At 45.9% G+C, this 27,797-nt stretch overlaps 1 protein-coding gene across 5 annotated transcripts in view; it reads left to right on the forward strand.

Annotated features, from left to right (window-relative positions):
* The window catches only part of Parva (parvin alpha), a 160,044-nt gene that overhangs the window by 108,735 nt on the left and 23,512 nt on the right, over window positions 1–27,797 (forward strand). For all 5 annotated transcript variants that reach the window (XM_038318886.2, XM_038318912.2, XM_038318895.2 and 2 more), the window contains 4 exons: window positions 2,711–2,800; window positions 3,544–3,614; window positions 7,833–7,935; window positions 18,361–18,501. In XM_038318886.2, the coding sequence (XP_038174814.1) occupies window positions 2,711–2,800; window positions 3,544–3,614; window positions 7,833–7,935; window positions 18,361–18,501 (405 nt within the window). The remainder of the gene's footprint in view (window positions 1–2,710; window positions 2,801–3,543; window positions 3,615–7,832; window positions 7,936–18,360; window positions 18,502–27,797) is intronic.

Here is a 27,797-nt window from a genome sequence, read left to right on the forward strand (position 1 = left end):
CTCATTTTGCTTCCTCTGCATTTGACTGGTGAGTGTCTGTCTTTCCTCTTCCCAGAATTTACCTAGTCTGGTTGCCCTGCCTATACTTCCTGCCTGGCTACTGGTCAATCGGCATTTTATTAAACCAATATAAGTGACAAATCTTTACAGTGTACAAGAGCATTATCCTACAGCAGAAGCTCATTTATTGGGCCTTGCTGGACTTCTCTCATGAATGTCCTCAATGTGTAGACCAGCTGGATCTCCTAAGAAAATATCAGACAGGCTGGGTGGTGGTGGCACACACCTTTAATCCCAGCACTCAGGAGGCAGAGGCAGGCAGATCTCTGTGAGTTCAAGACCAGCCTGGTCTACGAGAGCTAGTTTCAGGACAGGAACCAAAGCTATACAGAGAAAACCTGTCTTAGGGGGAAAAAAAAAGACTTCCTGTGTGGGAAATGATGTATCATGGTGCTGTGGGAACTGCAGACCCCATAGACCCTTGAGTACTTGAAATGTGTTTGATACAACTAAGGATATGAGTGCTTAATTCTTTGAGATGTAGATGATTGTGTGAAACCTCACAGACCTGGGAAGAGACATGCAGAAGAATCAGAGGAAGTCAGGAGCCCCAGCATTCAAGGAAGCAGCCTGGGCTGCCTCCAGGTACCTGGGCTACTCTCACATCTGTATTTAAGCATGGCTATTTCCACTGCCTGGTAGTTACCTAGAGGAAAAAAAAAAACAAAAAACGGTGTGCCTTTGACAGATGCAGTAGCGCTCGGCAGGCAGAGGCAGGTGGATCTCATTGAGTTCATTTCCACATATGGTCTACATAGTGAGTTCCAAGCCATCCAAAGAGCTGCAGAGAGAGACCCTGCCTCAAAAAATAAGAAGAAATGGCCCTGAAAAGAGCAAAGTGCATGTAAGTCCTAAGAAGGAAATGTAATTAGCTGGAAATAATGTATCCTTTTAAGTGTTCCCTGGAGCTTTAAGGTCTCCTATATTTTTCTGCTGTTTTATGGAGGATTAACAGTTGAATGAATTTGGAGACAGGAGCTGGGTAATGTCCTGAAGAATGTTAAAAGTCTGCTGCTCATAGAGTGAAGGAGGCAGCTCGGTGGGTAAGAGCAGGAGGGTCTGAGTTTGAATCCCCAGTACCTACACAAAAGTACCTACCTGCAACCCCAGTGCTGAGAGTGGAATCTTCAGACTCAACAAGAGAAGCTGTTTTAAATGAATAAGGCCAAGAATGATAGAGAAGACATCCGATGTCCTCTTCTGGCTTCTGGGCTCTGTATGTCTGGCGTGCACACCCACATACATGCATACATTCATGCAACATACATACATTACATACAAGAGTCCACTGGCCAGGGACTCCCTAATGTGAATGTCCTTTTAAAGTAACACCTGTTTCTCTGTGTTGGTGCAACTGACACATTCCCTATCCAGCTACAACTGGGCAAGTAAGTGCCTGTGTTTAAGAGTCCTCCCAAGTCTAGGCTGCAGTCAGGAAGGCCTGAGCCAATAAATAAGTAAGTAAGTAGATAGATAGATAGATAGATAGATAGATAGATAGATAGATAGATAGGAAAGATGGGCCATTGCTTTCATGAAGGTTGATTGCTGCTGCTGTATTAGCGACTTCTGACCTCCCAGTGACTAACACCTTCAGAGAAAATGACCCTTCTGTGCGTAATTGGTGAAAAGTGAGAGGATGTGAGTTGCAGCTTTTAGGAGGAGTAAGCCAAGGTCAACACCAAATGTCTGGTGCACAACTGACTTGGGGGCGGGACTCTTTCCCCCCAAGTTTCATGTGGGGTTGTGTGCTTGAAACAGGGCTCTCCGTCTAACCTGCTCTAATGTTTCTTTTGCTAAATTAGACTGCGGATTTACAGTATGTGAAAAATGAAATTAGTCAGGTTGGCAAGATGGTTCAGTGGTTAATGATGCATGCTGCCACGCCTCATGACCTGAGTTCAACCCCTGCATTCCATTGTGACAGAAGGAGAGAACCTACTCTCACAGGTTGTCCTCTGACTCCATACATACATACACACACACACACACACACTCCGAAATAAATGAAATGTAATTTAAAACGTTTAAGTTAGTGGTCCCCCACGGGAAGTTCATTGTCCGCTAAGGATACAGGACTGTAAAGTGTTAGTTCCTAGATATGATGCCTTCGTTCATGAAAGCTGGGGAACCCACACCAGAGCCCGGAGCCCCGATATTCCCACTCAGCAGCTGGGGTTCGATGCTGGAGGGAGGGCAGGTCATCCGAAGAAAGTCTCAGAAGATAGCAGCCTGAAACTGATGGCCTTCCTCCTCCATCCTGTCTACAGTGAGGAGGCAAAGACAATGAGCCCTGGAGGAAGGATAGGCAGAGGCTAGAGACAGTGGCCTTGGAGAGTAGCTGTGTCCACCATGCTCCTGCTCGTTCCCAAATCTTCTCTGGGAGACGGAGCTCTTCATTTATGACTCTCGTTTTCTCCAGGAAGTGAGAGAGGTGACAGGCAAGGAGTTGAGATTAAAGGGACAGTTAAGTCATTTTAGGAAAGAGCAATCCAGCTGGAGATGGATCCACAGAGCAACTATGGGCTCGCTGTCTAGGGGAAAAAGAACATTCTCTCAACATCAGTATTGGTCACGGATGTTGCAGAGTCTCCTCTCCTACGCCGTCATCCTTCCCCCACATGTGACCAGGCTCTTCCTTATCTTTCAGTATCCGAGTTCCAGGAGGAAGGAATGAACGCCATCAACCTGCCGCTGAGCCCCATCTCCTTCGAGCTGGACCCCGAGGACACCATGCTGGGTAACTGTCCCCTTGTATCTAGACTAGCTTAGTGCACACTGCTTAGACACTTCCACCAAACTCCTTTTTCTTTTTTCTAGCTCTTGTTTTAGTTTTAGGATTTTTTTTTAATTTTAAGAGTTTATTCTTTGAGAATTCCATACATGTATGTAATGAAATATGATTGTATCCACTTCCATTTTGTCTCTAACTTCCAAAACCCCAACATATCCCTCTTCCCAACTTCATCTCTTCCTTTCCATCCTCCTCTTCTTCTTTTTAATGGCCCACTAAATTCAGCTAACACTGCCTATATGTGCACAGCTGGGAGCTATCCCCTGGAGCATGGGCAACCCACAGTGGATACACCACCAAAGAACCATTCTCCCTCCCTCCGTGGCCACCAGCTGCCTGTAACTCCTCAGCAGGCAAGGGGTGGAACCTTTAGAGAGCCTCCTCCACCCAGGCTGGAAGTCTGGCTGGCTTGATCTTATACACATTTGGTTCAGGTAACCACAGATGCTGTGAGTTCACAAGTGTAGTGGCCATGTCATGTCCAGAGGAGAGCATGCCACAGCACCCCCCTCCCCCCGCATCCTCTTCTGGCTCTTCCATTATTGCTGTCTCCTCTCCCTCAGTGTTCCCTTAGGGCTGAATGCTCACAGCTACCTATTCCCAGCACTAGGGCTGCTCTTAGCCTCCTTCAGAGAAGCTTCTTTTGCAGTAGGCAGCAGTCATTGCAGAAGCCCTGTTTCCTTTTCCAGAGGAGAATGAGGTGCGGACGATGGTGGATCCAAACTCACGCAGTGACCCCAAGCTTCAAGAGCTGATGAAGGTAAGACAGATGAGGAGAGGTTCTAGGAGACTTCCCTGCCCCCTCCTGGCCTTGGCGGATGTGTGTAAACCACCTGTTCTGTGAAAGCACCATACAGGGGACACTACAAGGAGGACAGAGTCGTATCAAAGCCCCTCAAAGGAACATAGAAAGTCAAAAGTAGGAACAGCCCCGTTTTCCAGATGAGGAAACTAAGTCTTAGGAAGCCAAGTGATTTGTTTATGGTCTAGCTGGTTTAGAACGATGGAATTGGGGCTGGAAGTGTGGCTCAGTTGGTAAAGTACACTCCTAGCATGCATACAGCTCTGGGTTCCAACCCCAGCATAGTATAGCCTGGCATATATGGTACATGACTATAATCCCAGCATTTGGGAAGTAGAGGCAGAAGGATCAGAAATCCAAGGTTACCCTGAGCAACAGAGTTTAAGGCCTACCTGGAATACTTGACACCGTGTCTCAGAAAAAGAAAGGGAGGAAAGAGGAGGAAGAAAGGGGTGGGGAAGGAGAGAGACTGTTGTACGTGGTACTTTGGTCGTCATGTAGCAACTCTTCTGCCATTCACCTGTCCCTTCTTGTCCCCTGACCTACCCCAATAGCTTTTGGGGTGCCGACTCTTAAGGCATGTTCTGAGACTGTGGAATGGGTGGGCCAGGGAGTGAAGACCACGCCCCGTGACTACCCCCAAGTGGCTTTAGGATGGGGCTGGAGGTGCTTCAGCACACGCAGCATGCTCACGCATTGATGGGGCAGAGGGCAAAACAGGCCAGAGTCAATGAGCTGTACAGCATCTGCTTGGTTCAGTGTGAACAGAGCCAGACCACACCCTGAAAGCCCATACCCCAAAAGCTATTGGCTGAATGGATCCCACAACACTATCCCTCCTCTCTATTCACAGGTCCGCTCATAGTACCTTTCTGCTCAAAGCCTGTCGTGCAGAGTTGGGTGGTATTTGAGTCTTTGCTTTGGCTCTCTTCAGCCTCATATAATCTGCCTAGCAATAGAGGGACAGCTGAATGCTGCCTGCAGCACTCCCTGAACCCAGGCTTCTGTTTAGGCTGCTCCCTCTACTTAGATTGCCTCTGGCTTCCCGCACACCACTTCCTCCGAGAAGTCCTCTCTGATGCCCGTTGCTATGACCCAGCCTCTGTGTAGCCCTGGCCCCTTGGCTTTAGTGTCTGTCTCCACATCCTCCGACTCCTGCACTAGGTGCTTACTCTCTCGCACTCTCTCCCCTTCTCCCTTCCCTCCCCCTCCTCTCTCTCCTAGCCTCCATACAGTGAGCTGCTTGGGGTTAAAGACTTTCTTTTCTTTGGAACCATCTTATCCCCAAAGTCTAGCATACTATGCCATGCATAGCAGGTCTTTCATATCCATTGGCTGGAAGAGAAGAAAAAGAAGGAGAAGCAAAGTGAGAAAAGAAAGAAGCTTTTGTAAAAGCAGGCAGATGGGGCCCTGGAAGATGGCTTCCAGGGTAAAGCGCTTCTATAACTCTGGGTCCTAGAACCCACAGGATAGAAACCAGGTGTGCTGGCATGCACTTGAAGCCTTTCGCTGAGGGCAAAGGGACGTGAAGAAAGCTGGTCTCAACAAAGTGATGAACTTCAAGTCCAGTGGAGAAACCCTGTCTCAAAAACATAAGGTGGAAAATAATGGGCAGAGAAAACCAAAGTCAGCCTCTGGCCTCTACACACGAACGCTCATAACCACATGCACGTGTACTCCCATGGATGCATCACACACACCAGCAGCAGCCAGGCTAGTCAAAGGTATGACCAGGAGATTGTCTGTGTAGCTGTCACTAACTCAGCAGAACAAGCCGTGTGAGCTGTGAACTGCTTAGGAACCTGAAGGACTGAGGGCAGCCTTCTCAGAGGAGCTGAATAAATGCTCCCTCAGTGGTCTCGGCTTCACACCATACCCCCTTTAATCTCTGGGCCTCAGCACAAGCCCCACAGCCTGGCCCCTTCTTGATATCTTCTGTACTGTATCCACTAGTGGCTGCCCTGACGAGGGAGGAGCCTGAGCCCTCACCTTGCCATGCAGGGAGAAGGTGGGCCAGCTGCAGTGGGGATTCTGTCTGCCCTTGTACTTCTCTGGGGTGCTTGACCTAGGAGAGCCAATACTGGAGAGGTTAACTCTTAGCTGGTATTTTAGTTACTTTTCTATGGCCATGACCAAACACCATGGCTAAGGCAACTTACAAAAGAACGTTTTAATTGGGGAGTCACAGTTGCAGAGGGTTGGAGTCCATAACCATCATGATGGGGAACATGGCAGCAGGCAGGCAGGCAGGCAGGCAGGCATAGCGCTGGAGTGGTAGCTAAGAGCTTGTATCTGATCCATAAGCATAAGGCAGAGAGAGAGAGAGAGAGAGAGGGAGTGAGGGAGGGAGGGAGGGGGGCGGGGGAGGGAGGGAGGGAGGGAGACAGAGAGAGAGAGAGAGAGAGCAAGAGAGAGAGAGAGAGAGAGAGAGCGCCAGCCCAGTGACACATCTCCAACAAGGCCATACCTCCTAATCCTTCCCAAATAGTTCCATCAACCAGAGACCAGGTATTCAAATATATGAACCTATGAGAGCCATTCTCGTACAAACCACCAGAGCTAGTCCTAGCTTGGGTAGGCAATGCTCTAATGCATTGTCCAAGAAACAACAATCAGAACAAGCTCTGAAGAGGAAAATTGTAGGTGCACCTTGCTGGGCACAAACAAAGTACAACCTTGCCCAGCAGGCCATAACCTCACTCCAGGGAAAGCTTTGACTTTCCAGATTAGGCTACATCTGCCACCTTGAAATCCTAGTCTTAATCCCCCTCATCTTCTTTTCAGAGACTTCCTCAAACCAAGGCTTTGGGGAAGCATTCATTGCTGCTTACTTCTCTGTGCTCCCTGCCTGGGTGGGGTCTTGTGATGGTTATCCTTGATTGTCGCCTTGATGAGGCTTAGATTCACTATGGAATCAAATCTCTGGGCATGCTTGCGAGCAATTATCTACGTTAGGTTGATGTAGGAAGACCCACCCTAAGTGTGGGCAGCACCATTCCATGGGCTGGGGTCCCAGACAGAATAAAAAGGGGAAGAAAGCTGAGCATCAGCACCCATCTCTCTCTGCTTATGACTGTGGGTACCACATGGCCAGCTGACAGTAACCACCCTTGCAAGGGAGGGTGTTTGATATGCTAAGATCTGCCTTCCATGGAGTACTGGGCCACTGTCATAGGTAATTCTTTCCCACTGCCTAACACAGGCAGTACTTCGGTCCACACTGTTAGCAATCAGGAACTAGAGAATCCACAGAAGTAACTGGTTTGCCTCAGACTCACACAGGACAGAGATGGGCATGCCCAAAGTGTACAAGTTCAAAGATGACGAGAGTGTGCAGACACACAGGCTTGTAAGTATACCACAGTTCACAGGGGGCAGACATATGTATATCATGGACACCAGAGAGATGCAGGCACTTGTGTGCTCAGCTGTAGATGGCGGGGATGCACATACAAGTTAGTAGGTGGAACTGGAGTTTTAATCTACATGACTCCAGAGTTCATACACCTGCCTGATATGAAGCCTATCCCATTGGAGGAAGGCCTGACATCAGAGAAGGTCAGCAGACTCACTGGTACTGCCCACACTAGAAAGACTAACCTACGTGTCATAGTTAGGGTAACTCTTGATAATGACAAACAACTTGGGAAAGGAAAGGTTATAGAGTTTGTCATCCATCACTGAGGGAGGTCAGGACAGAAACTCAAATAAGGCAGGAGCCTGGAGGCAAGAACTGATGCAGAGGCCATGGAGGAATGCTGCTTATTGGCTTGTTCCTCAAGGCTTGCTCAGCCTGCTTTCTTATAGAACCCAGGATCACCAGCCCAGGAGTGGCCCCGCCTACAATGAAGTGGGCCCTTCCCAGTTCAATCACTAATCAAGAAAATGTCCTACAGACTTGGTACAGCCAGACCCCTGGAGCCGTTTTCCCATTTGAGGTTCCCTTTCTCAGATGACTCTAGCTTGAGTCAAGTTGACAACGAACTAGCCGGAACACTCTGCAAATGCACAGGGGTACAGAGGCTCACACCCACGTTTGCACACTGGTCCCATGACTGCTCTGCTGCTCTTAATTGAGATTGAAGCTCATGTAGATTTTAATCGCCCAGCATGAGAAAGCTGCTTTCCAAACACACAGGCAGCAACTCCTCGCTGATTCTTGCACACTCTCTGTAGGTGCTCATCGACTGGATCAATGATGTGCTGGTCGGCGAAAGAATCATTGTGAAGGACCTGGCTGAAGATCTCTACGACGGCCAAGTCCTGCAGAAACTCTTCGGTAGGAGAGGGAGACTTGGGGATGACAGCCGGCACTTAGCCGCGGCTCTAGTTCCAGGTCACAGTGACTCACCTGAGAGGGGGTTGGAGTTGGTGGAGTGAGACAATGGAAGCATGGGGGCTTTAGCTGCCCTGTAGGGCTACTGCTTTATATGATGGAATTGTGGGAGGAGTCTCAGTGACCACATAGATCTGCCCCCTGGCATTCTGGGTCAACTGGGTTAATGAGAAACCCCCCCACTGCAGAGATGCAAAGCACACCTCACTCTCCAGGAAACTGATCTCATGGCCTAACTATTAGATTAACACATGAGTGAATGTCCCCTTGTGTAGACTTCTGTGGCTGATGGGTATATGGATGTATGTGTGTGTGTATATATACTCACCTGGCAGGAAGGTACTATAATAGCAGGGACCTGTGGTGTGTGACCCTTTGTGGCTTATATGCGTGTCTGCACTCCTCTGTGATCTATGGGAGTGTTCATGTATGCACCTCTTCTTGTCTACAGACACATATGAATGCTTGTGTTCTTCTGTGATCTATGTAAATGTATGTGTTTCTTTGTGTATCTATGGAGCTGTGTGTGTCCCTCTATGATCTATAGGCCTGTATATGTTCCTGTCATTTATAGAAGCCTGTATGTATGTCTGTTGTCTGTGGACATGCATGTGTGCACTTGTGATCTATGGGTCTATGTGTTTTCCTGTATCCCTCTCTGATCTGAGTGCTACTAAATATATGTGCTGTCACACACACACATGCTTACATACACATATACACACATGCTGTTCCTGTGTGCCTTCCCAACTGTTCATATGGAAATCTAAGGCCAAGGGGAAGGAAAGGAGAATTCTGGGTGTTCTTAGTAGGGGATGAATGAAGTGGGCTTCCCGTCTCATCTCCCTTGTCACTTGACCCACGGCGGCCCAAGATTCTAATGTCAGTATGTAACTGCCCTTCAGCCCCTCTGCCTGGGTGTGCTTTGGACTGAATATACCCTTCTAGAGAAGTACCCCTCCCCTTGCCAGCCACCCCCATGCATAGTGTTGCCAAGACCCCCTTCTTGCTCAGAGACCTCTCCTGAGTCCATTTTTACTTTCCCCCTTTGCACTTGTCTGCGCTGTTGAAAAGCTTCCGAGCTCGCATCTGCTCTTCCCGTCCCACCTCCGCTGGTCCATCACCTGCTAGCTGCGACACCTGGTTAAATCACAAGTTCTGTCCACCCTGACTTAAGACCCCCGGGGCCCTTCCCTGCAGATCACCATCCAGACCACTTAGCACGGTTATCAGTACTTCAGGTCATCTCCCACCCCTCACGCTGTCTGCAGCCTTTCTTCCAGGCACTCTCCACGGATGGCTCACATGACAGAGCGTGTAAAGTTCACATGGCGGGCGAAGTAAGTGTCTGTCCTCACCCCTGGTTTTTCTGTTTGTATTTCCGCTACGGCACATTATTTCATGTGCCATGTGTTCAGCCCAATATTTCACTCTTGCATCTGCCTCTAGGGCCCTTCTTCCTCCACCATCAACCCAGAAACACCATTATTGCTCATCCTTCTGGACTCAGCTGTCTCCCTTTTACACACTATGCATTATGATCATATGTAGAAGACAGGGCTATGAATTCTTCTGTGCTCATCCCCCAACCCATAATATGTGTCTAAGGGAAAAATGTATGTGTGTTCAAACTTACATAATCCAAAAATATTCCAGAATCTGGTGAAAGTTTGTTGAGTGCTGACCCAACTGGAAATTCCACAAATGATGTGCACGCTGAGCTGCAGTTGAAGCCGGTGCACTAGAACGAGTGTGCAAAACTACCTTCGGCTTAGGCGTGCTAGCACGTGCCAACAATCCCAGCATTAAGGAGGCTCAGGCAGAAGGATTTTTGTAAATTTGAGGCCCGCCTCAGCTGCATAATGAGTTTATGTCCAGTCAGGCCTACCTAGCAATACTATCTACAATAAGTACCCTTGGGCTTTGTATCGATACTGTAAATGTATATGAGCCATTAAAGAATTTTGTGTTTAAAACTTAAGTCTCTCCGGCGGTGGTAGCACACGCCTTTAATCCCAGCACTCGGGAGGCAGAGGCAAGCGGATCTCTGTAAGTTCGAGGCCAGCCTGGTCTACGAGAGCTAGTTCCAGGACAGGCTCCAAAAGCAACAGAGAAATCCTGTCTCAAAAAAATAAAAAAAAAGGCTTAAGTCTCATCCCTAAGATGTCTTATTATATACATGGCAGCATCCCAAAATCTATAGAATGAATATATATAATTTTCTTTCCCAAGAATTTAGAGTACGGGATATTTAGCTTGTATAAGTATGTATCTGTGTACATGCACATACACATATATGTATTTCTACATGTCTTATGTGCTGGTTGTAACTGTATGTAAGCACAGGTGGCACTCTTAAAATCAAGAAGTAGATCCTATTTCTTTTTTCCAGGTTTCTCTGGCCCTGTCCGGCTGCCTCAAACATCACCTAGCTCTTAATCAATGTATATTAGATAAATGAATGAATGGCTAATATAAAATCTAGTAATTTCTTGGAAGCTAAACGGATTTGGTACTCAAACATCAATATTAATGAGTATTAATATTTAAAGGTTGTAAATGCTAGCTGAATACAAAATGGAAAGGCTTTGGCACATATAATCATGGAAAAGATGTGACCCTCACTGAGCATGTCCCCTGTGGCTGCAGCTGTTGGCCCCTCCAGCAAGATTTCTATCAGGCTTAGAAGCTATTTAAAATGTCTTATGCTAGGCTCTCTGAGCAAGGATGGACCATGGCCACAGTCATCTTGCCTCCGGGGTAGGGTCATAAAAGAACCTGCCATCACGTCTGTGTGGCTTGTGTATGAGTAGGTAGGACGGCTTGAGATGTCCACCTTCATGTCACAAAGGTGAGTCACAACAGAAACCATGCTCCGTGTGTGACCTTCGGCTTAATCCTCTTCCAAACCCACAGGTAGGACGTCCAGGTGGAAAGAGCCAGTTCTGAAGCATAATGATGTCGATAGAGCCCCTGGGATAGACCAGTTTAGATAGAGGTTTGGATGACTCCTGTGACCTTGAGCTCCCCTCTAGCTGGTCTTCTGTCTTCTCTCTTCCCCTGCCTCTGTACCAGTGTAGCCACTGCCTGCCGCCCCATAGTGCAGCAGCCACCTCCCCATCTTCCCATCAGCTTTCCCTGCTGACATCATCAATATGGATTCAGACTTCAGCTTCTGGCATTCGACTGAGTGTTGTGTTCCTTCCCCCAGCACGTGGCCTTCACGTCCTCATGTTCTCCCGGTGTTCTCTCCTGTCACTGACCCCTGCTGCTGTCTTCTCCTTAGGTTCTGCTTCTTCCAGTCAGGGTTGGAATTTCTCGTGTAATTTTTGCTTTTCTGATTGATGCAACCAAATAGCTGATGAGCAATAGCTTGAAGCAAGAAGAGTTTATACTGACTGGTTCACAGTCGGCGAGGACACAGCCCAGCATGGCAGGGAAGACATGGAGCCAAAAGCAGGAGGCAGTTGACAAATTACATAACACAGTCAGGAAGCAGAGAGACTCTTCGTCCATCTGGCTTTTCTTTCTTCCCGCTTCCTGGGTGCTTCTACCCATTCCTGCAGTTTCAGCCACTACCATAATGGCTCACACGTTACTTTAGAACAGCAGTCTTCTCAAAATTGCCAAGCTCGTCTTTGTCTTCCAGAGGTCTCCACTTGGACGTTCCTCAGCCACCTTGCCACCAGCCTATCCCAAACAGGCTGCTTTCCTCGTTCCTCCCCTCCAAAGTCATTACCATTTCCACTCCAATGAATGGGCTCACTCAGCTAGGTGCTCTAATGAACTTGGGTCATATGGATGGCTCACGCGACTCGATCCACACAAGTCCTGACAACTATATTCCCTCTACTATGTATCAAATCCATCCCATCTCTCAACCAGCTTGCAAAGCCCCCATGAAAGAGCTTGGCTCCGTCTGGTATTGGGTAAGGTTGGCTATCGCCATTGTGCTGCCGCCACCTTAGCTTAGAATTCTCATTTCTCTTAGCCTTTTTTGGTTCCATCTTTTTCTCCTGTCACTGTTTCTTGCCTCAGTCGCATACTGAGATATTCCAGATCTTTCTACGTTTCACTAATCTGCTCGACACTTTAACGACCCATAGGACATTTGTCACTTCTTTCTAAACATTTGTGACTTTGAACTAATTTTAGGCTCTGAGTCACAAAGGTTGTACAAGGCATTTCCACGTGCTCACCTAAGTTCCTTGCTGGGTTCAAAGCTGGCCCAGCCATCACTCCAAAACCAACATTAAAAGAATAACTTTAAGCGCGGTTGAACCAAATACAGGCTTTCCTTTCAACACACTACTTTTTTGCTTAAAATTTCTTTAGATTTATTTATTTTTCATTTTATGTATATGAGTGCTTTGCCTTTGTGTATGAATGTATGCCACATGCATGCCTGGTGCCTGGGGATGCCAGGAGAGAGCATTGGATCCTTGAGCTGAAGTTAGGATAGTTGTGAGCCACCATATAGGTTCTGGGAACTAAACCCAGATCCTCTGCACGAGCAACAAGTGCTCTTAACTGCTGAGCCATCGCTTCAGCCCCCAGTGATGTGCTACTTTTTAACATGATGCTCAGTTTCAGCATCACAGCTTAAACACTGCTCTAGCTGCCAAGTCTCCTTTGTTCTTGGTCCACAGTGGGAATCTTTCCTTGTCTTTCATGAGGTTGTGCTTCTAAAGAATACCGATAGGCAAACCCTTAGTGCAGGTGACCTCTTGTGCAGGTGGCCCCTAGTACAGGCAGCCCCTAGTACAGGTCACCCCTAGTGCACGTGATCCCTAGTACAGGTGGCCAGTACAGGCACCCCAAGTGCAGGTCTCCCCAAGTGCAGGTGTAGTACAGATGACCACTAGTGAGGGTGGCCCTAGTGCAGTCGAACCCTAGTGCAGATGACTCGTAGTGCAGGTGGCCCATAGTGTCAGTGACCCCTAGTGCAGGTGAACCCAAGTACACTGCAAGCACAGTCCATGGAAACTGACCTTATCCGCTGAAAGGACAAAGATGATCAGATTTAAGAACAAAACAAAATGTTACAAGCAAACAAAATTCCTGGGCACTGTAGGATATTGTAATACCAGCATTTGGGGTTGGGGGTAGAACCAGGAAGATCAAGAGTTGAAGGTCATCTTCAGCTATATAGTAAGTTCAAGGTCCTCCTGGGTTCCTAAGACCTTGTCTCAAAATGACCACCTCAACAACAGGAAGTTACTAATTTCTGTCTACAGTAGAATTCAGTTTCTAAGTAAACGAAGATACAAAAGTTGAAAGAAAAAGCGTGGAGAAGATGGCATATCAGACACTAATTAAAAGAGTATGGAGGTATTTATTTCATGTCACACAGTGTAGCCTTTAAGGAAACAGCATTTCCAGAATCACTATATATTGATGAGCAATTAAAATAACTAAAATATTGAACTTTTAAACTTAGGCATATTCATCACAAAAATTAAAAATGATAGTCATTATTCCAAAGGACACAACTTTAATACTGGCATCCAGAATCTTGCAACAAGAGAGTTGTGAGTCCACTGCCACCCTGGGCTACAGAGTGAGACCTTGTCTTTAAAGAGAAGAGGATGTCAGGTGTCCTAGGTAGGTTTTCTATTGCTATGAAGAGACCATGACCATGGCAACTCTCTAAAAGAAAACATTTAATCAGAGCTGGCTTACAGTTTCAGAAGTTTAGTTCATTATCATGATGGCCGGACATGGTGGCCTGCAGGCAGACATGGTGCTGGAGAGGTAGCTGAGAGGTCTACATCTTGACCTGCAGGCAGCAGAAGCAACTGTGTCCCATACTGGACATAGCTTAAGCATATGAGACCTCAAAGCCTGCCTCCACAGTGACACACTTTCTCCAACAAAGCCACACCTCACTATAGTGCCACTCCTAATGGGCTAAGCATTCATACATGAGTCTGTGGGGACCATACCTATTCAGACCACCATAATGGGCATGATGGTACATGCCTTTAATCTCAGGCCAGCATTTGGGAGGCAGAGGTAGGCAGATCTCTAAGTTCAAGGCTAGCATGGTTTATAGAGCCAGTTCCAAATTAGCCCAGGACTACAGAAACACTGTTCAAAACAAAACAAAAAAAAAAAGAAACAAAAGAACTTAATAAATCCTCCATACCACAGATGGATTTTCTAAAAAAACATACCAACTCAGTAACATATTCAGAGGGCTGGAGAGATGGCTTATCCGTTAAGAGCACTTGCTGTTGCAGAGGACCTGAGTTCACTTCCCAGTGTGTCACACATATCAGCCAACTCACAACTGCCGGTAACTCCAACATCAGGGGATTCAGTGCTATCTTCTGAGCAGGCACACACATGCATGTGCACATACATGCACAGATACACACACAAATAATAAAAACATTCAGAAAAGTTTAAAGGGTTGGGGATGTGCAGCTCAGTGGAAGAATGCTTGCATGCATGCCCAAAACCTTGGGTTCAATCCATAGTACTGCCAAACACACACACGCACGCACGCACGCACATGTGCACACACACAGCACATAAAATAAGATAGTACAGTTCACTACCTTTGTTCTTTTTAACAGTATGTGGAACTCTGCAAAATTTGGTTGTGTCCATAAAGCAAGTAATTTTCTATCCAATTATTTTTTAAATTTAGTGGATGTTTGAAGACAAAAGTAGTTTTGAATAGTTGGCTAGCTGGGGAATCAGGAATACTGGAAGGGGGGTTTTACAGGCTCTGATTCTTTGAGGATGTGATGAGTGTTGCAACTCTGTGAGTTAAAGCACAAGGACCATTCCATTGTTCTGGGAATTGAATTTACTCTGCCCTGTCTTCACACTTCCTGAGTTCACTGAATGCCATTCCATTGTTGTAGAAAGCCCATCTCTGCAATAACATCTTAGTATTCTAACTAAAAGCAAGGAAATGGTCACAAAGTAATATACCTGAAAACAAATTCCAAACCACATCCTATTCAAAATCATATCAATACTTCCTGAAAATTAACCAATTATGGGCAATTTGCAGGAGTATGGAAATATGTGAGAAATGGCATAAGTAAAAGTAAAATAATACTTTACCAATAGATTTGTAAAGACCCAGCTAATATTACCCTAAGAATAGAAGAAAATTGAAGTCTAGAGAAAGAAAATATCTTTAATTCCTTGGCATCGTGGAGGAAAATTATTATATTACTGTAGAAATCATTGAATGGGGAGGTGGCTCTGCTGGTAAAGCCCTGGCTGCACAAGCATGAGGACCTGAGTTCGAATCCCAACACACACGTGAAAAGCCAGCTATGGCAGCAGTGGAGACAGGAGGGTCCTCTGGGGCTCACTAGCAGCCTAGGCAAATCAGTGAGCTCTAGATTTACCGAGAGACCCTTTTTCAAAAAACGATGAAGAGCAATTGAAGAAGATACCTCTGGGCTTACACACACATATGCTCACACACACACACACACACACACACACACCATAGAAGGAAGGGAAAAGGGAAGAAGGGAAGAGAAGGAAGATCTTACTGAGGTAAAGTAATGAAGGAAGTAATGAAGGGATTTGGAAGGACGACCAGATACAAGAACAAGTCATGTGAGACAGGGACTTTTATTCTTGTCAGAAACCATCAGTTTGAATGTTTATTGCAAACAGAGAAAACAGATGGACCCTGGTTGGTACCTACCAAGGATGGTCAAATGCGCAGTAAGCTCTATGTGGTACATAGGAATTTTTCAAAAGAATGACTTGGACCTAGGACCTCTCACACCCTTGTCCTCCCTCCCTGCCAGCCCTCTGCTGAGACCAGTGATCTAACCCAGCAGCTTTTCCCCAGGTCAAGATGGGGCTTCTAACCTTATCGTCACAGTGTTTTGTGCAGCCCTTCCCAATGCCTGCAGTTGCAATGTATGAAAAAAATAGCTTGCTTCTAAGGACAGTTCCAGTGTCAGCAAGAAACAATGGGGAATGGGGTGTGTGTGTGTGTGTGTGTGTGTGTGTGTGTGTGTGTGCGCGCGCGCGCGCGCGTGCGTGTGTGCGTACATTCCCTTTTTTTAATAGGAGAGAATCCAAAATGAGAATTTAGCTTTAAAATGGAAAAGGTAGACTAACGCCATCACTCATTTGCAGCCAAGTCTGATGACCTGAGTTTGATCCCTGAGACCGATGGGGTCAAAGGGAAGAACTGACTTCAGCAAATTGCTCTCTGAGCTTCACACAAACTAACACACACACACACACACACACACACACACGGTATATAAGGTTTGCTATATGCTTGATAAATCCTTGCCCTTCAGAAGTGAGGGATGCTTTGAATCAACTATAAGAGCGGAGAGATCCATTTGAGGAGGCTGCACATAGAACAGCCTGCAGTCATCCTGCCGTGGTGCTGACAATAATTCATGAATCTTCAGAAACCTCACAGACTCTCCAGTGAACAGTCTCATACCAAGGAGCATATAACGCCTGTAAGCTAGAGTTACAAAAAAAATAAATAAGCACTCATCAGAGCACTGATGGAAAGTTGAAATATTTATATGGTAGCCCTTGAAAATGCAATTTTAGACACATTCTGACCCATGTGTTCTGTCAGTCCTGAATGTGCAGGGGAGCATGGATTTAGATGAATCTAGAAGCGGGCACTGTAATTCCCATCATGGATGCTACCATTGTTTTGTCCTTTGTGACAGATTAAAATATGAATTTAGATTAGTAAAATGATCAAGCTGTCTCCTGTGTCAAGACACAAGAGATGCATTGATATTGAAGAACACTACAGTGTGAACACCATCTGGAAAGAGAAAAGTCCCCACTCACCTATTTTTGAGACAGGGTTTCTCTGTGTAACAGCCCTGACTGTCCTGGAACTCACTCTGTAGGGCAGGCTGGCCTTGAACTCACAGAGATCCTCTACCTGGGATTAAAGGTGGGCACCAACATGCCTAGCTACTGGGTGCTTTCTTCTTCAAATTTGTATCCAATACTCTCTGCAGATGCTCCTGTGCATAGTATTAGAGCATGGACATGGAAGTCCCATGAGGGGCTTGTCTGTCTTCCACCTAACTGGCAGGATTTATAGGAGCCATCAGTTTTAACACATAATCTGATTTTAGGGATGTAAAAATGTGAAGAAAAAAATGTGTGCCTCAGAATTGGTAAAATAGACACTGTCTGTCTGTGGCTAGGGTGGGGGTTGGGAGAGAAAGGGAAAGAGATGCTTCCCTCAGACCAATGTGGTTGGACGTGACGCCCATACAAGAGTAGACAGGATGTCTAGAAAAGGGCATGGCTGGCCAACACAAGGCTGGCCAACTAGGACACTGTGGTGTCATTGGAAAAGAAGAGTGGGAAACCCAGAATTCAGGAAGCGTATCCAAAGGTGGCCGGTTAAATCCCCTCTTCTGTGGTCCTGGAGGCCCATGGCACAATCAAAGGTCTGGTGCTGTCATTAGACAAGGAATAGTGTCACTCTTCTGGAAGGACCTCCACACAACTGGTCCATCATATCCAAAAGCTTCGTGTCTGCAGATCAACATGATACAATATAGACTCAACTGGAGAAAGAATGTCAATGAGGGATTGGCTACACTCTACACTGGCTGGGCCTGTGGACATGTCTGTGGAGAATTGTATTAATGAAGCTAATTGGTGTGGGAATCCCAGCCCAGTGTGAGCAGCACCAATCCCTACTTGGGGAGTTCTGAATTATGAGTCGGGAAGTGGAGCTGAGCACAGCAAGTGAGTGAACATGCATGCACCCATCTCTCTGTATGATGTCATATGACCAAGTATCTCGGGCTCCTGTGACTTCCCCACGGTGATGGAATGGAGCCGAGTGAGCAGGCATACATTCATCTTTCTGAATGATGTCGTGTGACTTCCCCACAGTGATGGAATGGAGCCTGGAACTATGAACCAAGATAAATGTTCTCTGTGGAGTTGCTTTTTGTTGGGGTATTTTATCACAGCAACAAAAATGGCAGTAGAACAAACTGAAAATTGAAATATTTGAGCAAAAATTGCATCTGTGCTAAAAATGCCCATGCTCTTCTTGCCATGATTCTGTAAACGTTATAGAATAACAGCATGTAATGATCTTTATGTTGTGTGAGGCATCTGAATAATCCAGACATGATTGAAGCATACGAGAGGATTGCATAGACTCTAGGCAAGCACACTACCACATTTTCACATGACATCTTGATTTGACTGATTATCTGGGGGGATTCCAAGGCAACCCTAGGGTTGGCTGTAGGTATTTGGTAATTAAGTGTGTGATGTCATAAGTGAACAAATAAAGGAACAGGAATGAGCTAGATTTTCTGTGACTCAAGATAACAGCTCCTTTTTTTTTTTTTTTTGTCACCCCAGAGAAGCTGGAGAGTGAGAAGCTCAATGTGGCAGAGGTTACCCAGTCGGAGATCGCCCAGAAGCAAAAGCTGCAGACTGTGCTGGAAAAGATCAACGAAACGCTGAAGCTTCCTCCCAGGAGCATCAAGTGGAACGTAGACTGTGAGTCGTGCAGATGAGGAGGGCTGGGGAGTGACCCGGTCCCCGTGTGTCCCCACCGTTCCTAAGCTATGAGTCGTGCAGACGATGAGGGCTGGGGAGTGACCCGGTCCCCGTGTGTCCCCACCGTTCCTAAGCTGTGAGTTGTGCAGATGAGGAGGGCTGGGGAGTGACCCGGTCCCTGTGTGTCCCCACCGTTCCTAAACTGTGAGGCCTGGCATGCAAATTTCTTTCTCTTTGAGAATCACCTTTCTGAGAATCACCTTTCAAGGGAAAGATAGCCTATTATGCAAACCCTTGGAGGAAAAATATTAAAATGTTCACATCAGTGTCCCTTTGTCTGGAAGGTGTTCTGGGTCAACCTCGTATGAGGTCAGCCTGAAAAGGAAATGACACATTTGAGTGCCACTTCTGAGACCCACACAGCCTGCTGAGGGCGCTGCTATCTCTGGCATGTGGAGACGTTGGGAAGCTGAGGCCACAGGTCCACACAGCTGAGAGGCCAAGAGTGAAGCTTCAGTTCCGTCTCAAACCCCACCCCCTGTCATTTCCACTCTGCTTCTCAGACGGAGCAAAGATACTGCTGAGGTCCAAAGCCCTAGAAAAGGGTTTGTTTTAGTGTCTGGCTTATTAGAGTGTGGGGTGGTGCAGGGGAGAGAGATAGGTGTGCAGGCTTGTGCCATGGTACAGATCTGAAGGTCAGGAGACACCTTCCTGAGTTACTTCTCCCCTTCCCCTTCACATGGATTCATTTGCTTAACTGCTTCTACTCAACATGGTTTCTCCACTTAGTTCAGGACCCCTGCCTAGGGAATGATGCCTCCCACGCTGGGTGGGGTCTTGCAGCTACATAGTCAAAACAGTGAGGGGGAATTTCTTTTTTTTTTTTCCTGTTTGAAAAAAAAAAGTTGTTTTTAATTCTCCTAAGTGGTGGATCCATTTTGAGTCCTGTAAATGGACTCACACTGACTTCACTTCAGTTAAGACAGTTTACACACTCACAGACTGGCCCAGTGCTGCCGCGAGCTGCTTCGTGGGTTCTGAAGATTGAACGCAGGTCCTTTGGAAGAGTAACCAGTGCTCTTAACCTCTGAGCCATCTCTCCAGTCCCTAGGCTGCTCATTCTTCTGCTGCCTCGAGAGTGTGCCTTGGCATCTAATATAAACTCTAACTCAGACTCAGCAGGAAGTCAGTGGGTCACCTGTGACCCAGCAGTGACCGCCTGGCCCCAGTCAGGAAGTTGAACGGCTTTTCTCTTTGTAAAGAAACAAAGCTTTCTACGGTGCAAATAAAAGAGTTACACGCTGTTTGGACCTAAGTATTAGGAACTTTGTTTTATTGCATCCCGTTTATAAGCCTTAAAATGGATCCACCCCCTCGGAGAGTTTTTAAATATTTTTTTTTCAAACTTCGAAAAGAAAAAGAAATCCCCTTCCCCCACTGTGGTGACCTCACAGCTGCCAATGGCCACCTCCTCTCCTCATTTCAACATTGGAGCCAAAACGCCCAGGACCTCCTTCAGCGTAATTATGCCGTTGCTGGCATAGAACAACACGATAAGCTGGGAACAGGGCATTCTCTGCTTAGCCAGAGTCACTTGAGGGTAGAGGGCAGGACCTGGCTTCGGGCCCCAGAAGCTACCCTGCTAAGGAGCCCTATTTCCCTGTGCCCCTGAGAAACTGAACAGTGTTCAGAAAAAGACACGTGGGGCTGGGAAGATGGCTCACTAGGTAAAGTGCTTGACTTACAAGCCCCAGCACCCACCTAGAAAAAAATAATAAAAATAAAAAAAAATTAAAGGGCCCAGAGTAGTGCCACTTGCCTGTAATGTCAGCACTAATGAAAAAGAAACAGGAGGAGCTCCGGGCTTTGCTGGCTAGCCCATCTAGGTGAACAAGGGAACGCCAGGTTCAGTGAGACCCTGTCTCAAAAAACAGGGTGTAGCAATTGAGGAAAACATTTGACCACCTGATAGTGGCCTCTGACCTCACACATATACACATAAAACACACACACATACATGCACACGCGCACGTACACACACACACACACACACACACAGGTTGGTTGCTAATATCGAATGGCTTTTGTTGGATGTCTTTGCTGTCTCTCTGTTTACTTCTTGTGAATTACTCTTCCTGGCTAGATCTCCAGAATGGAGATGGATTAGTGGGTCAGAAGGGATAATTATCCTCTTGGCTGCTCCCTGCGATGCCTCAGGGCATCAAGAAGAGCTGGAGCTTGTTTACAAGAAGAAGCAGTGTGTTCTAGAAGGAACAGAGCAGGCACAGCTCACAGGGAGAAGTCTCTCCTTTCTCTCTTCTAACCAGCCCTGGCTGTGCATTTTGGGGACACTGTGTCGCCTTTATGCTCAGGACAAGGGTGGCAGGGACAGGCTGCTGAGTTGCCAGGATCTTTGATCTAGGACATTAGGGATTTCTTTCTTTTCTGTTCACAAACAGAATTTTTTATTATTGCAAGTTTAAAGACTGCCAGTATAAGTAAACATATTTAAATATTAATGTCTGTTTTAATCCTTGCAATGCTCACTCACCCACTTCAGGTGACTCTTTTATCACCCTCATTTCACGGGTGGGGAAATCAAGACACAGAAGACACTACGAACATTACCATCCCAGGGTCAGGGATTCTAGCTTCTTCACTATCCTTTCCCCAGAATCAGGAAGTGTGGCTGGCACACTTGCTGCCCCCTGATGTTTGCTGAGGAGCACCGCTGTCCTGTACAGTGTTGAAAACTGGAGGCAGGAATCTGTGCCAGAGAAGCCAGCTGCCAAGCCAGGCTGTGCTGAGCCTGTACACGCAGCCGCCATAAGCTGCCCACCCAGAGATGGGCTGTGAAATTGTTGGAGTTATTACTGCAAGGTGTGCATGTACGTTTGCGTGTGCGCGTGCGTGTGTGTGCATGCGTGCGTGTGTGTGTATGTGTGTGTGTGTGTGTAATAAAGAGTGTAGAGAACATGCTTTTCATTTATTCATGCATGAATATGAATATGCAACTATGCGTTTATAGATATTAATCTCCCTGTATCCAGAGGGGGTGTCTTTCACCACTGCGGGGGATGCCTGCACCATGGGTAGTTCCAGACATTACATGTGCACAGACACACAAAAATTGGAATCGCTTTTCCCTCTCCTTTTATTTTAAGTTAGCATACAAGTTACTGGGTTACACTGTGCCGTTTTCACACCTCTCTGTCACCGCACTTTGTTCTGTCCACCGTCGTTCCTCACTGCTCCCCCGCCTTCTTGCCCCTTTCTTGCTGATCTCATTCCTCACCCCAAATAGCACCTGATTCTGTTTTCATGTCGCATGTTTCTCATTCCCTCTTTTTCCTCTGTCCTTTAAGATCTCTTCCTCCCCATCCCTCTTTCTTTTCACCTCCTCACACACGGGCACATGCACGAATGTCGTAACTTTATTTTTCTTTATAGCTGAGTTAAAATGTACCGTTGTGTGGATATACTGTGCCCATTCATCCGCTGAGGGACATCTAGGCCGGCTCCGTTTCCTGGCTGTAAAGCAGTGCAGCAATAAACATGGATGTGCAAGTATCTCCGTGGCATGTTGACTTGGAGGATTTTTTAGGTACACCAGGAGTAATCTAGCTGATGCATATGGTAGTTCTATATGTAGTGTTTTGAAGACCCACCACACAGATTCCTATAGTAGTCCCTCGCACCCTGTGTCCCCACTGGGATTTGTTGTTGCTTATTCTCCTGGTGGTGGTCATTCTGGCTGGGGTGAGATGGACTCTCTCAGTACTTTTAATGTGCATTGTCCTGATAGCTAAGGATATTGAACACCATTTCAGATGTATATATATTCAGAATACATATATATTTGCTTGAGAAATGTCTATGCAGTACATTTGCCCTTTTATTGATTGGATGATTTAGGGGGTGGAATGATGTTTAATTTTTTTTAAGTTCTTTATAGAAGCTACATATTGTGGATCTAGATAGTAACTGGTAAGGAATTTTCTCTCATTCTGTAGACTGTTTCCTCGCTCTGGTAGATTGTTTCCTCTGCTGTGCAGAGGTTTTTAATTTCCTATAGTCCCATTTCCTGAGCCCCTGGGCTCGCTGTGGGACGGACGACCTTGTCTATGCCTGTACAGCAGCCTTTTACTTAGCTTTGTTCTAGCAGCTTTGACTTTTCAGGTCTCACGTTAAGATCTTTGATCCATTTTAAGTGGATTGATACTCAAGGTGAGAGATGCAGATCTTGTTTCGTTCTTTTCCATGTAGATATCTGGTTCTCCCAGCACCATTTGTTAAAGAGGCTCATTTTTTCCTCCAGTGTATGTTTTTTACATCCTTCTTAGAAATCAGGTGGTTATCACCATGTGAGTTTATTTCCTGGTATTCCCTGCTCTCCTATTGATCCACAGGTTTGTTTTGTGCGTCTTCCTTTAACGTTTTTTCCATGCTAACAACACATCTATCGTACACTATGATCATCACTCCTGTGCCTTAATGTGTAACAACAAAACTAGCATGAAGGGCTGGAGAGATGGCTCAGCAGTCAAGAGCACTGGCTGTTCTTTTAGAGGACCAGGCCCAGTTCCCAATACCCACTGCTCATAACTATCTAGCTCCAGTAACAGGAGATCTGATACCTTCCTCTGCTCTCTGTATACACATGGTGCATACAGGCAAAACATCCATACACATGCAATAAACCTAATTAAACCTAATTTTAAAAAATTAGCATGACTCTTCTTTCTTTCGTAATTATGTAGAATATTCATTCCTACTGTAGATCTGCAATCTCAGTGCCCAAATTTCGCTGTTATTGAAACCTCTCCCTTTTTACTTAAAGGCAGCCCTTCATGCCTTCACTTCAGCTTGTCTGCATTGCCAGCCTCACTGTCCTCCTGCCCTGGAGCCATCATTGAGTTAAATAACACAGTCACTGCTATTCACTGAGGCAGCCTGACACCTGATATGGCCACCAGGTGGCTGGTAGAGGAGTGCTATCCATGGTGTGGATACACTGAACAAGGAATAGTTCATGTCTTGAGCAGGGCAGAGCAACACAGCTCAGAGTGGTTTTATATTCCTTTTCAAGAGCTGATCGCAAGTACATGTTTGCATGAGTGCATGTGTGTGTACACCTGCATACACGTGCATGTAGATGTGCATGGCTTGTGTTCTTGTCCTGTTTCTGTGGACTCTTCTTCTAGCATTGTTAATAGTTCGGTGACATTGTCTTGACCATGATTTTCTGTGAGTTCAAAGGCTCTGTTATGTGACTCCTCTACTGTAGCCGTGAAAGGCCGTGGGGGATGCATCTGTTTGGCACAGCCTCAGGATTGCAGGGAGAACCTTGGAAAACAGCTGCAAGCAAAGAAGCAGGAAAGGGTGGGCTGCAGTTAAGACTCGAAGGTCCTCGTCACGGTCTTCCTCTCATGAGTTCTGCTATGGACCTTTAGAACATAGGGTTTCTCTGCTTAGGAGGGAGAAAGAAGGCAGGAATAAAAATAAAAAAGAACCTTCAGGGGCCAGTGAAGTGGTTCAACAGGTAAAGGAGTCTGCCTCCAAATCTGACAGCCTGAGTTCAATCCCCAGAACCTACCACATGGTTCCCAAAAGTTGTTGTCTGACCTCCACATGCATGCCATGGCAAATGTGTGTCCCCTATGTGATTAATCAAGAAAATATTTTAAAATGAGTTTTTTTAAAAAAAAAAAAAAAAACTTCAGCAGGGCCAGTTTGGGCTCCACAGAAAGTTCTGGACCTAGCAGAGCTACATGGTTTTGTTGTCTCTCAACAACCATACAAGTTTGGAAGACCTAATCTGGCCATCCTCTTCCTCCTGGTTGTGAGGGTTTCCCAGGGTTTTGCTTCTGATGATGATGCTGTATGACACAGGCTGACATCTTTGTCCACATTCTCTGTGTGGCTTTATGGGGTTATTCCTTGTGAAAAGAATTCCCTGGAGGACAGAACATTTGTTGAAAGGGTCTGACATCTGTCTGATGTCTTTGATGTCACTTGCCAAGGTGATACGCAGTGATCCCAGGCAGGATTTGACTGACGTGAACTTTTCCAACATCAAGTTTGTCGTTAAAAGCAAAAGAACCTCAAGTATACTTACAGCCCCTGGGATCCAACTAGGGTGATACAGCAATCCTGACTGGGAAAGCAGTCCCTGATTTGACTCTGTCCTTCTGTGACATTGCCATGTCAGTGGTCCAGTCCCAACCAGGAGCCAATCACTGTAGGTCAGAGTCAGCGGACGAACTGAATCTTCTGGAAGACAGGCCCACTGCTTGGTGTCACATTGAGCCACTGTTAGCCATTAGGAGAAACTGCCTATGGAGCAGCCATGATAAGGAACAATGCTAATGATGTCGAAGGGCTGTCTGAATCATTTCCTTCCTTGGTGGCATCTCAAAGCTTCTAAAGCAGATTTTTTTTTTTTTTGATCTGGGGAAGAAAAATGACACCCTGATAATGAGCCTGATTCAGGGCACACGGACATGTGCAACTCTGGATTCTCCCTTAACTATCCCTGGAATGAAGACCCACGAAGCTAGTAGAGCTGTACAGGCCAGCAGAGAGCCTGGCGGCCCTGCCCTTTATGAGACAGAGAGGGTTGGCACGCCCTGATTGCCTCCGTGCCAGGTACTTTCTCATAAGTTATAATAAAAAATACCAGTCATTCCTGGGCACCTGCGGTGTTGCAGGAGCTCTGCCTGCCCTCACTGTCTTTGGGAGTCTTTACAGTGTGTTGTGTCTACCTGGGAACTGTCATCTTTGAGGAGATGATTAGCTTAAGGCTCAGTGACCAGAGTGGCCCCTGCCCAAGGCCATCAATAAACAGGAAGCAGGGAAACAAAGTCACATTCTGATGGAGGGCTCCCATTGGCTAATAAAGAAACTGCCTGGCCCATTTGATAGACCGCCCCTTAGGTGGGTGGAGTAGACAGAACAGGAAGAGGAAGTGAGGTAGAAGGCTCAGTCAGATGCCACGCCTCTCCTAAGTTAGTCAGACCACCGTGCCTCTCCTGAGAGAGAAGCCAGACGCAATGAAGCTCCAGCCCAAGATGGACGTACGCTAGAATCTACCTGGTAAGGCACCACTTTGTGGTGCTACACAGATTATTAGATATGGGTTAGTCAAGATGTGAGTAAGAGGCTGAAAATAATGGGCCAGGCAGTATTTAAAAGAATACAATTTGTGTGATGTTATTTCGGGTTTTAAGCTAGCCGGTGGCCGAGAGCAGGGCGGTGGGAAGCCGCCCGCAGCCCCTCACTACAGAATGGCACCCAACGTGGATAACTGAATCCAAAGAAAACCTGAGAAAGCTTGGGAAAGAATAGAGTAAAGCATGTTTTCTTGATAGCAGCAATTTCTCGGGTCTGAGCAAGCGCTCTCATCTAAGAGAGGCTTCCTGACTCAGCTTCAGCTGCAAAACCCTGCAGCTCTTTTAAGAGGTCCTGCCATGAAACATTTACATAGTGTTGATGAAAAACTGAACGCGTGTTTTTCAGTTTTCAGCCGTAGCAGGAAAAAAGCTGTGCCGTTTTAAAATGCCAGCTTTCTGGGCCGTCCTGCCAGAGCAAACTCTTACTCTTTCAAGCAGGCGGTCCTGACTATGGAGCTTTTGATTGTTGCTTAACACTGTTGCAGCTTGCTTGCTGGCAGGGACCTTGAAACACTGTAGAGTTGTGGCAGTGAACATGGCTCTGGCCGGTATCTCAGCCACAAGGCTGTGATCGCAGAAAGCTAAGGAATGGGCTGGATCCAACCGCCAAACTCACGGCTTTAGTCCTACCGATGTTGCTCAGTAAATTAAAGACTTATGTGGTCAGAAAAACAGAGATATACAATAAAGAGAGATTCAAAGATGAAGAAAACCTCTAAATGTTTTCTAGTGTGTTAAAAATATACGCAAGCTAAAGGTTAAAGTTCTTAAAAGTAAAAAAGAAAAAAGAAAAAGGAAGTAGCTAGGGTGTGGTGGTACACACCTTTAATCCCAACACTTAGGAGGCAAGATATATTGACCTCTGTGACTTCAAGGGGCAGAGGTGGATTGACCTCTGTGACTTCAAGGTGTGGTAGCACACACCTTTAATCTGAATGCCTGGGAGGCAGAGACAGACAGATCTCTGTGAGTTCAAGGTGTGGTAGCATACACCTTTAATCCCAGCACTTGGGAAGCAAAGGCAAGTGGATTTCTGAGAGTTCAAGGACAGCCTGGTCTACAGAGTTATTCCAGGTCAAAGATATACAGAGAACCTGTCTCAAAAAGTAAAAGTAAAAATAAACGAAATAGAGGCTAAAACAAAGCTGCACAAAGATGGAAAATATATGGAGAACCTTGATACTGTATGCTATTATGCTCTCTTTGAATTGTTTGAATGCTGAGGAAGGAGCAACAGATGCTAAAAGATATTTGTTTATAAATGCTGCTGAACTAATCCAAGAAAGATATCTTGAAAATGCTTTGACTTTAAAATTTGGATCTAAGGACATAATGCTTTGGAAAGGAGTTTCTTTTGTTTTTACAGAAAATAAGACCCTATGGATTGCATCTATCCCAATATGGTATGACAGACCACGCCCTCCTGAAAGGTTGCTGTGAACACCCTCAGAAAATTACTTCACCCAACTGATGACTGAGATGAACCTGGCACACAGGTTACACCATGAAAGACTTAATTAACAGCGTCCCCATTCAGCAGGAAGCAGTTTGGAGAGAAATAACTGCGCCCATATTCCCAAATATTGTTTATAAGTGTTCTTTTACATTTAAAGGGGGATATAATATGGAGATGAGTAATTTGCATTGATATAGATTTGGCTTTAGTGATTTAAATTTAAGGTCAATTTTGTTATATGTATATGTTTTTCTGATACTGATTAATGTATTGTGATTGTGTAGTTCATTTAAAAATGTAATGTATATAGGTTGTTAATGGATAGTTATCAATAATAGTAAAACTTGTAGTTATGTTAGTTAGATTTTCTAACTATATAGAGATATATTTAAGTTACATAGGCATTCTTCATATCTTTCAAAGACTACAGAATATCGCATTTTAGATGTCTTAAAACTTAAGGCTTTTCATGACAATGAGACACGTCAGCTCCTGGCAGCACCAATCTACTTCAAGAGGAAGATGGGCATCGAAAAGGATCCTTATGGAGTTTAATAGCCACTTGGGCAAGAAACTGCTCTTGCCTGGACTGTTGGCATAAACTGGACACGAAGAACCCACAGAGAGAGGACTAAATGTGAGATGATCTTTTGGGGTTCCTGATTCAA

This window comes from Arvicola amphibius, chromosome 1 (assembly GCF_903992535.2).
Source record: "Arvicola amphibius chromosome 1, mArvAmp1.2, whole genome shotgun sequence".
Classification (NCBI taxonomy): Eukaryota; Metazoa; Chordata; class Mammalia; order Rodentia; family Cricetidae; genus Arvicola; species Arvicola amphibius.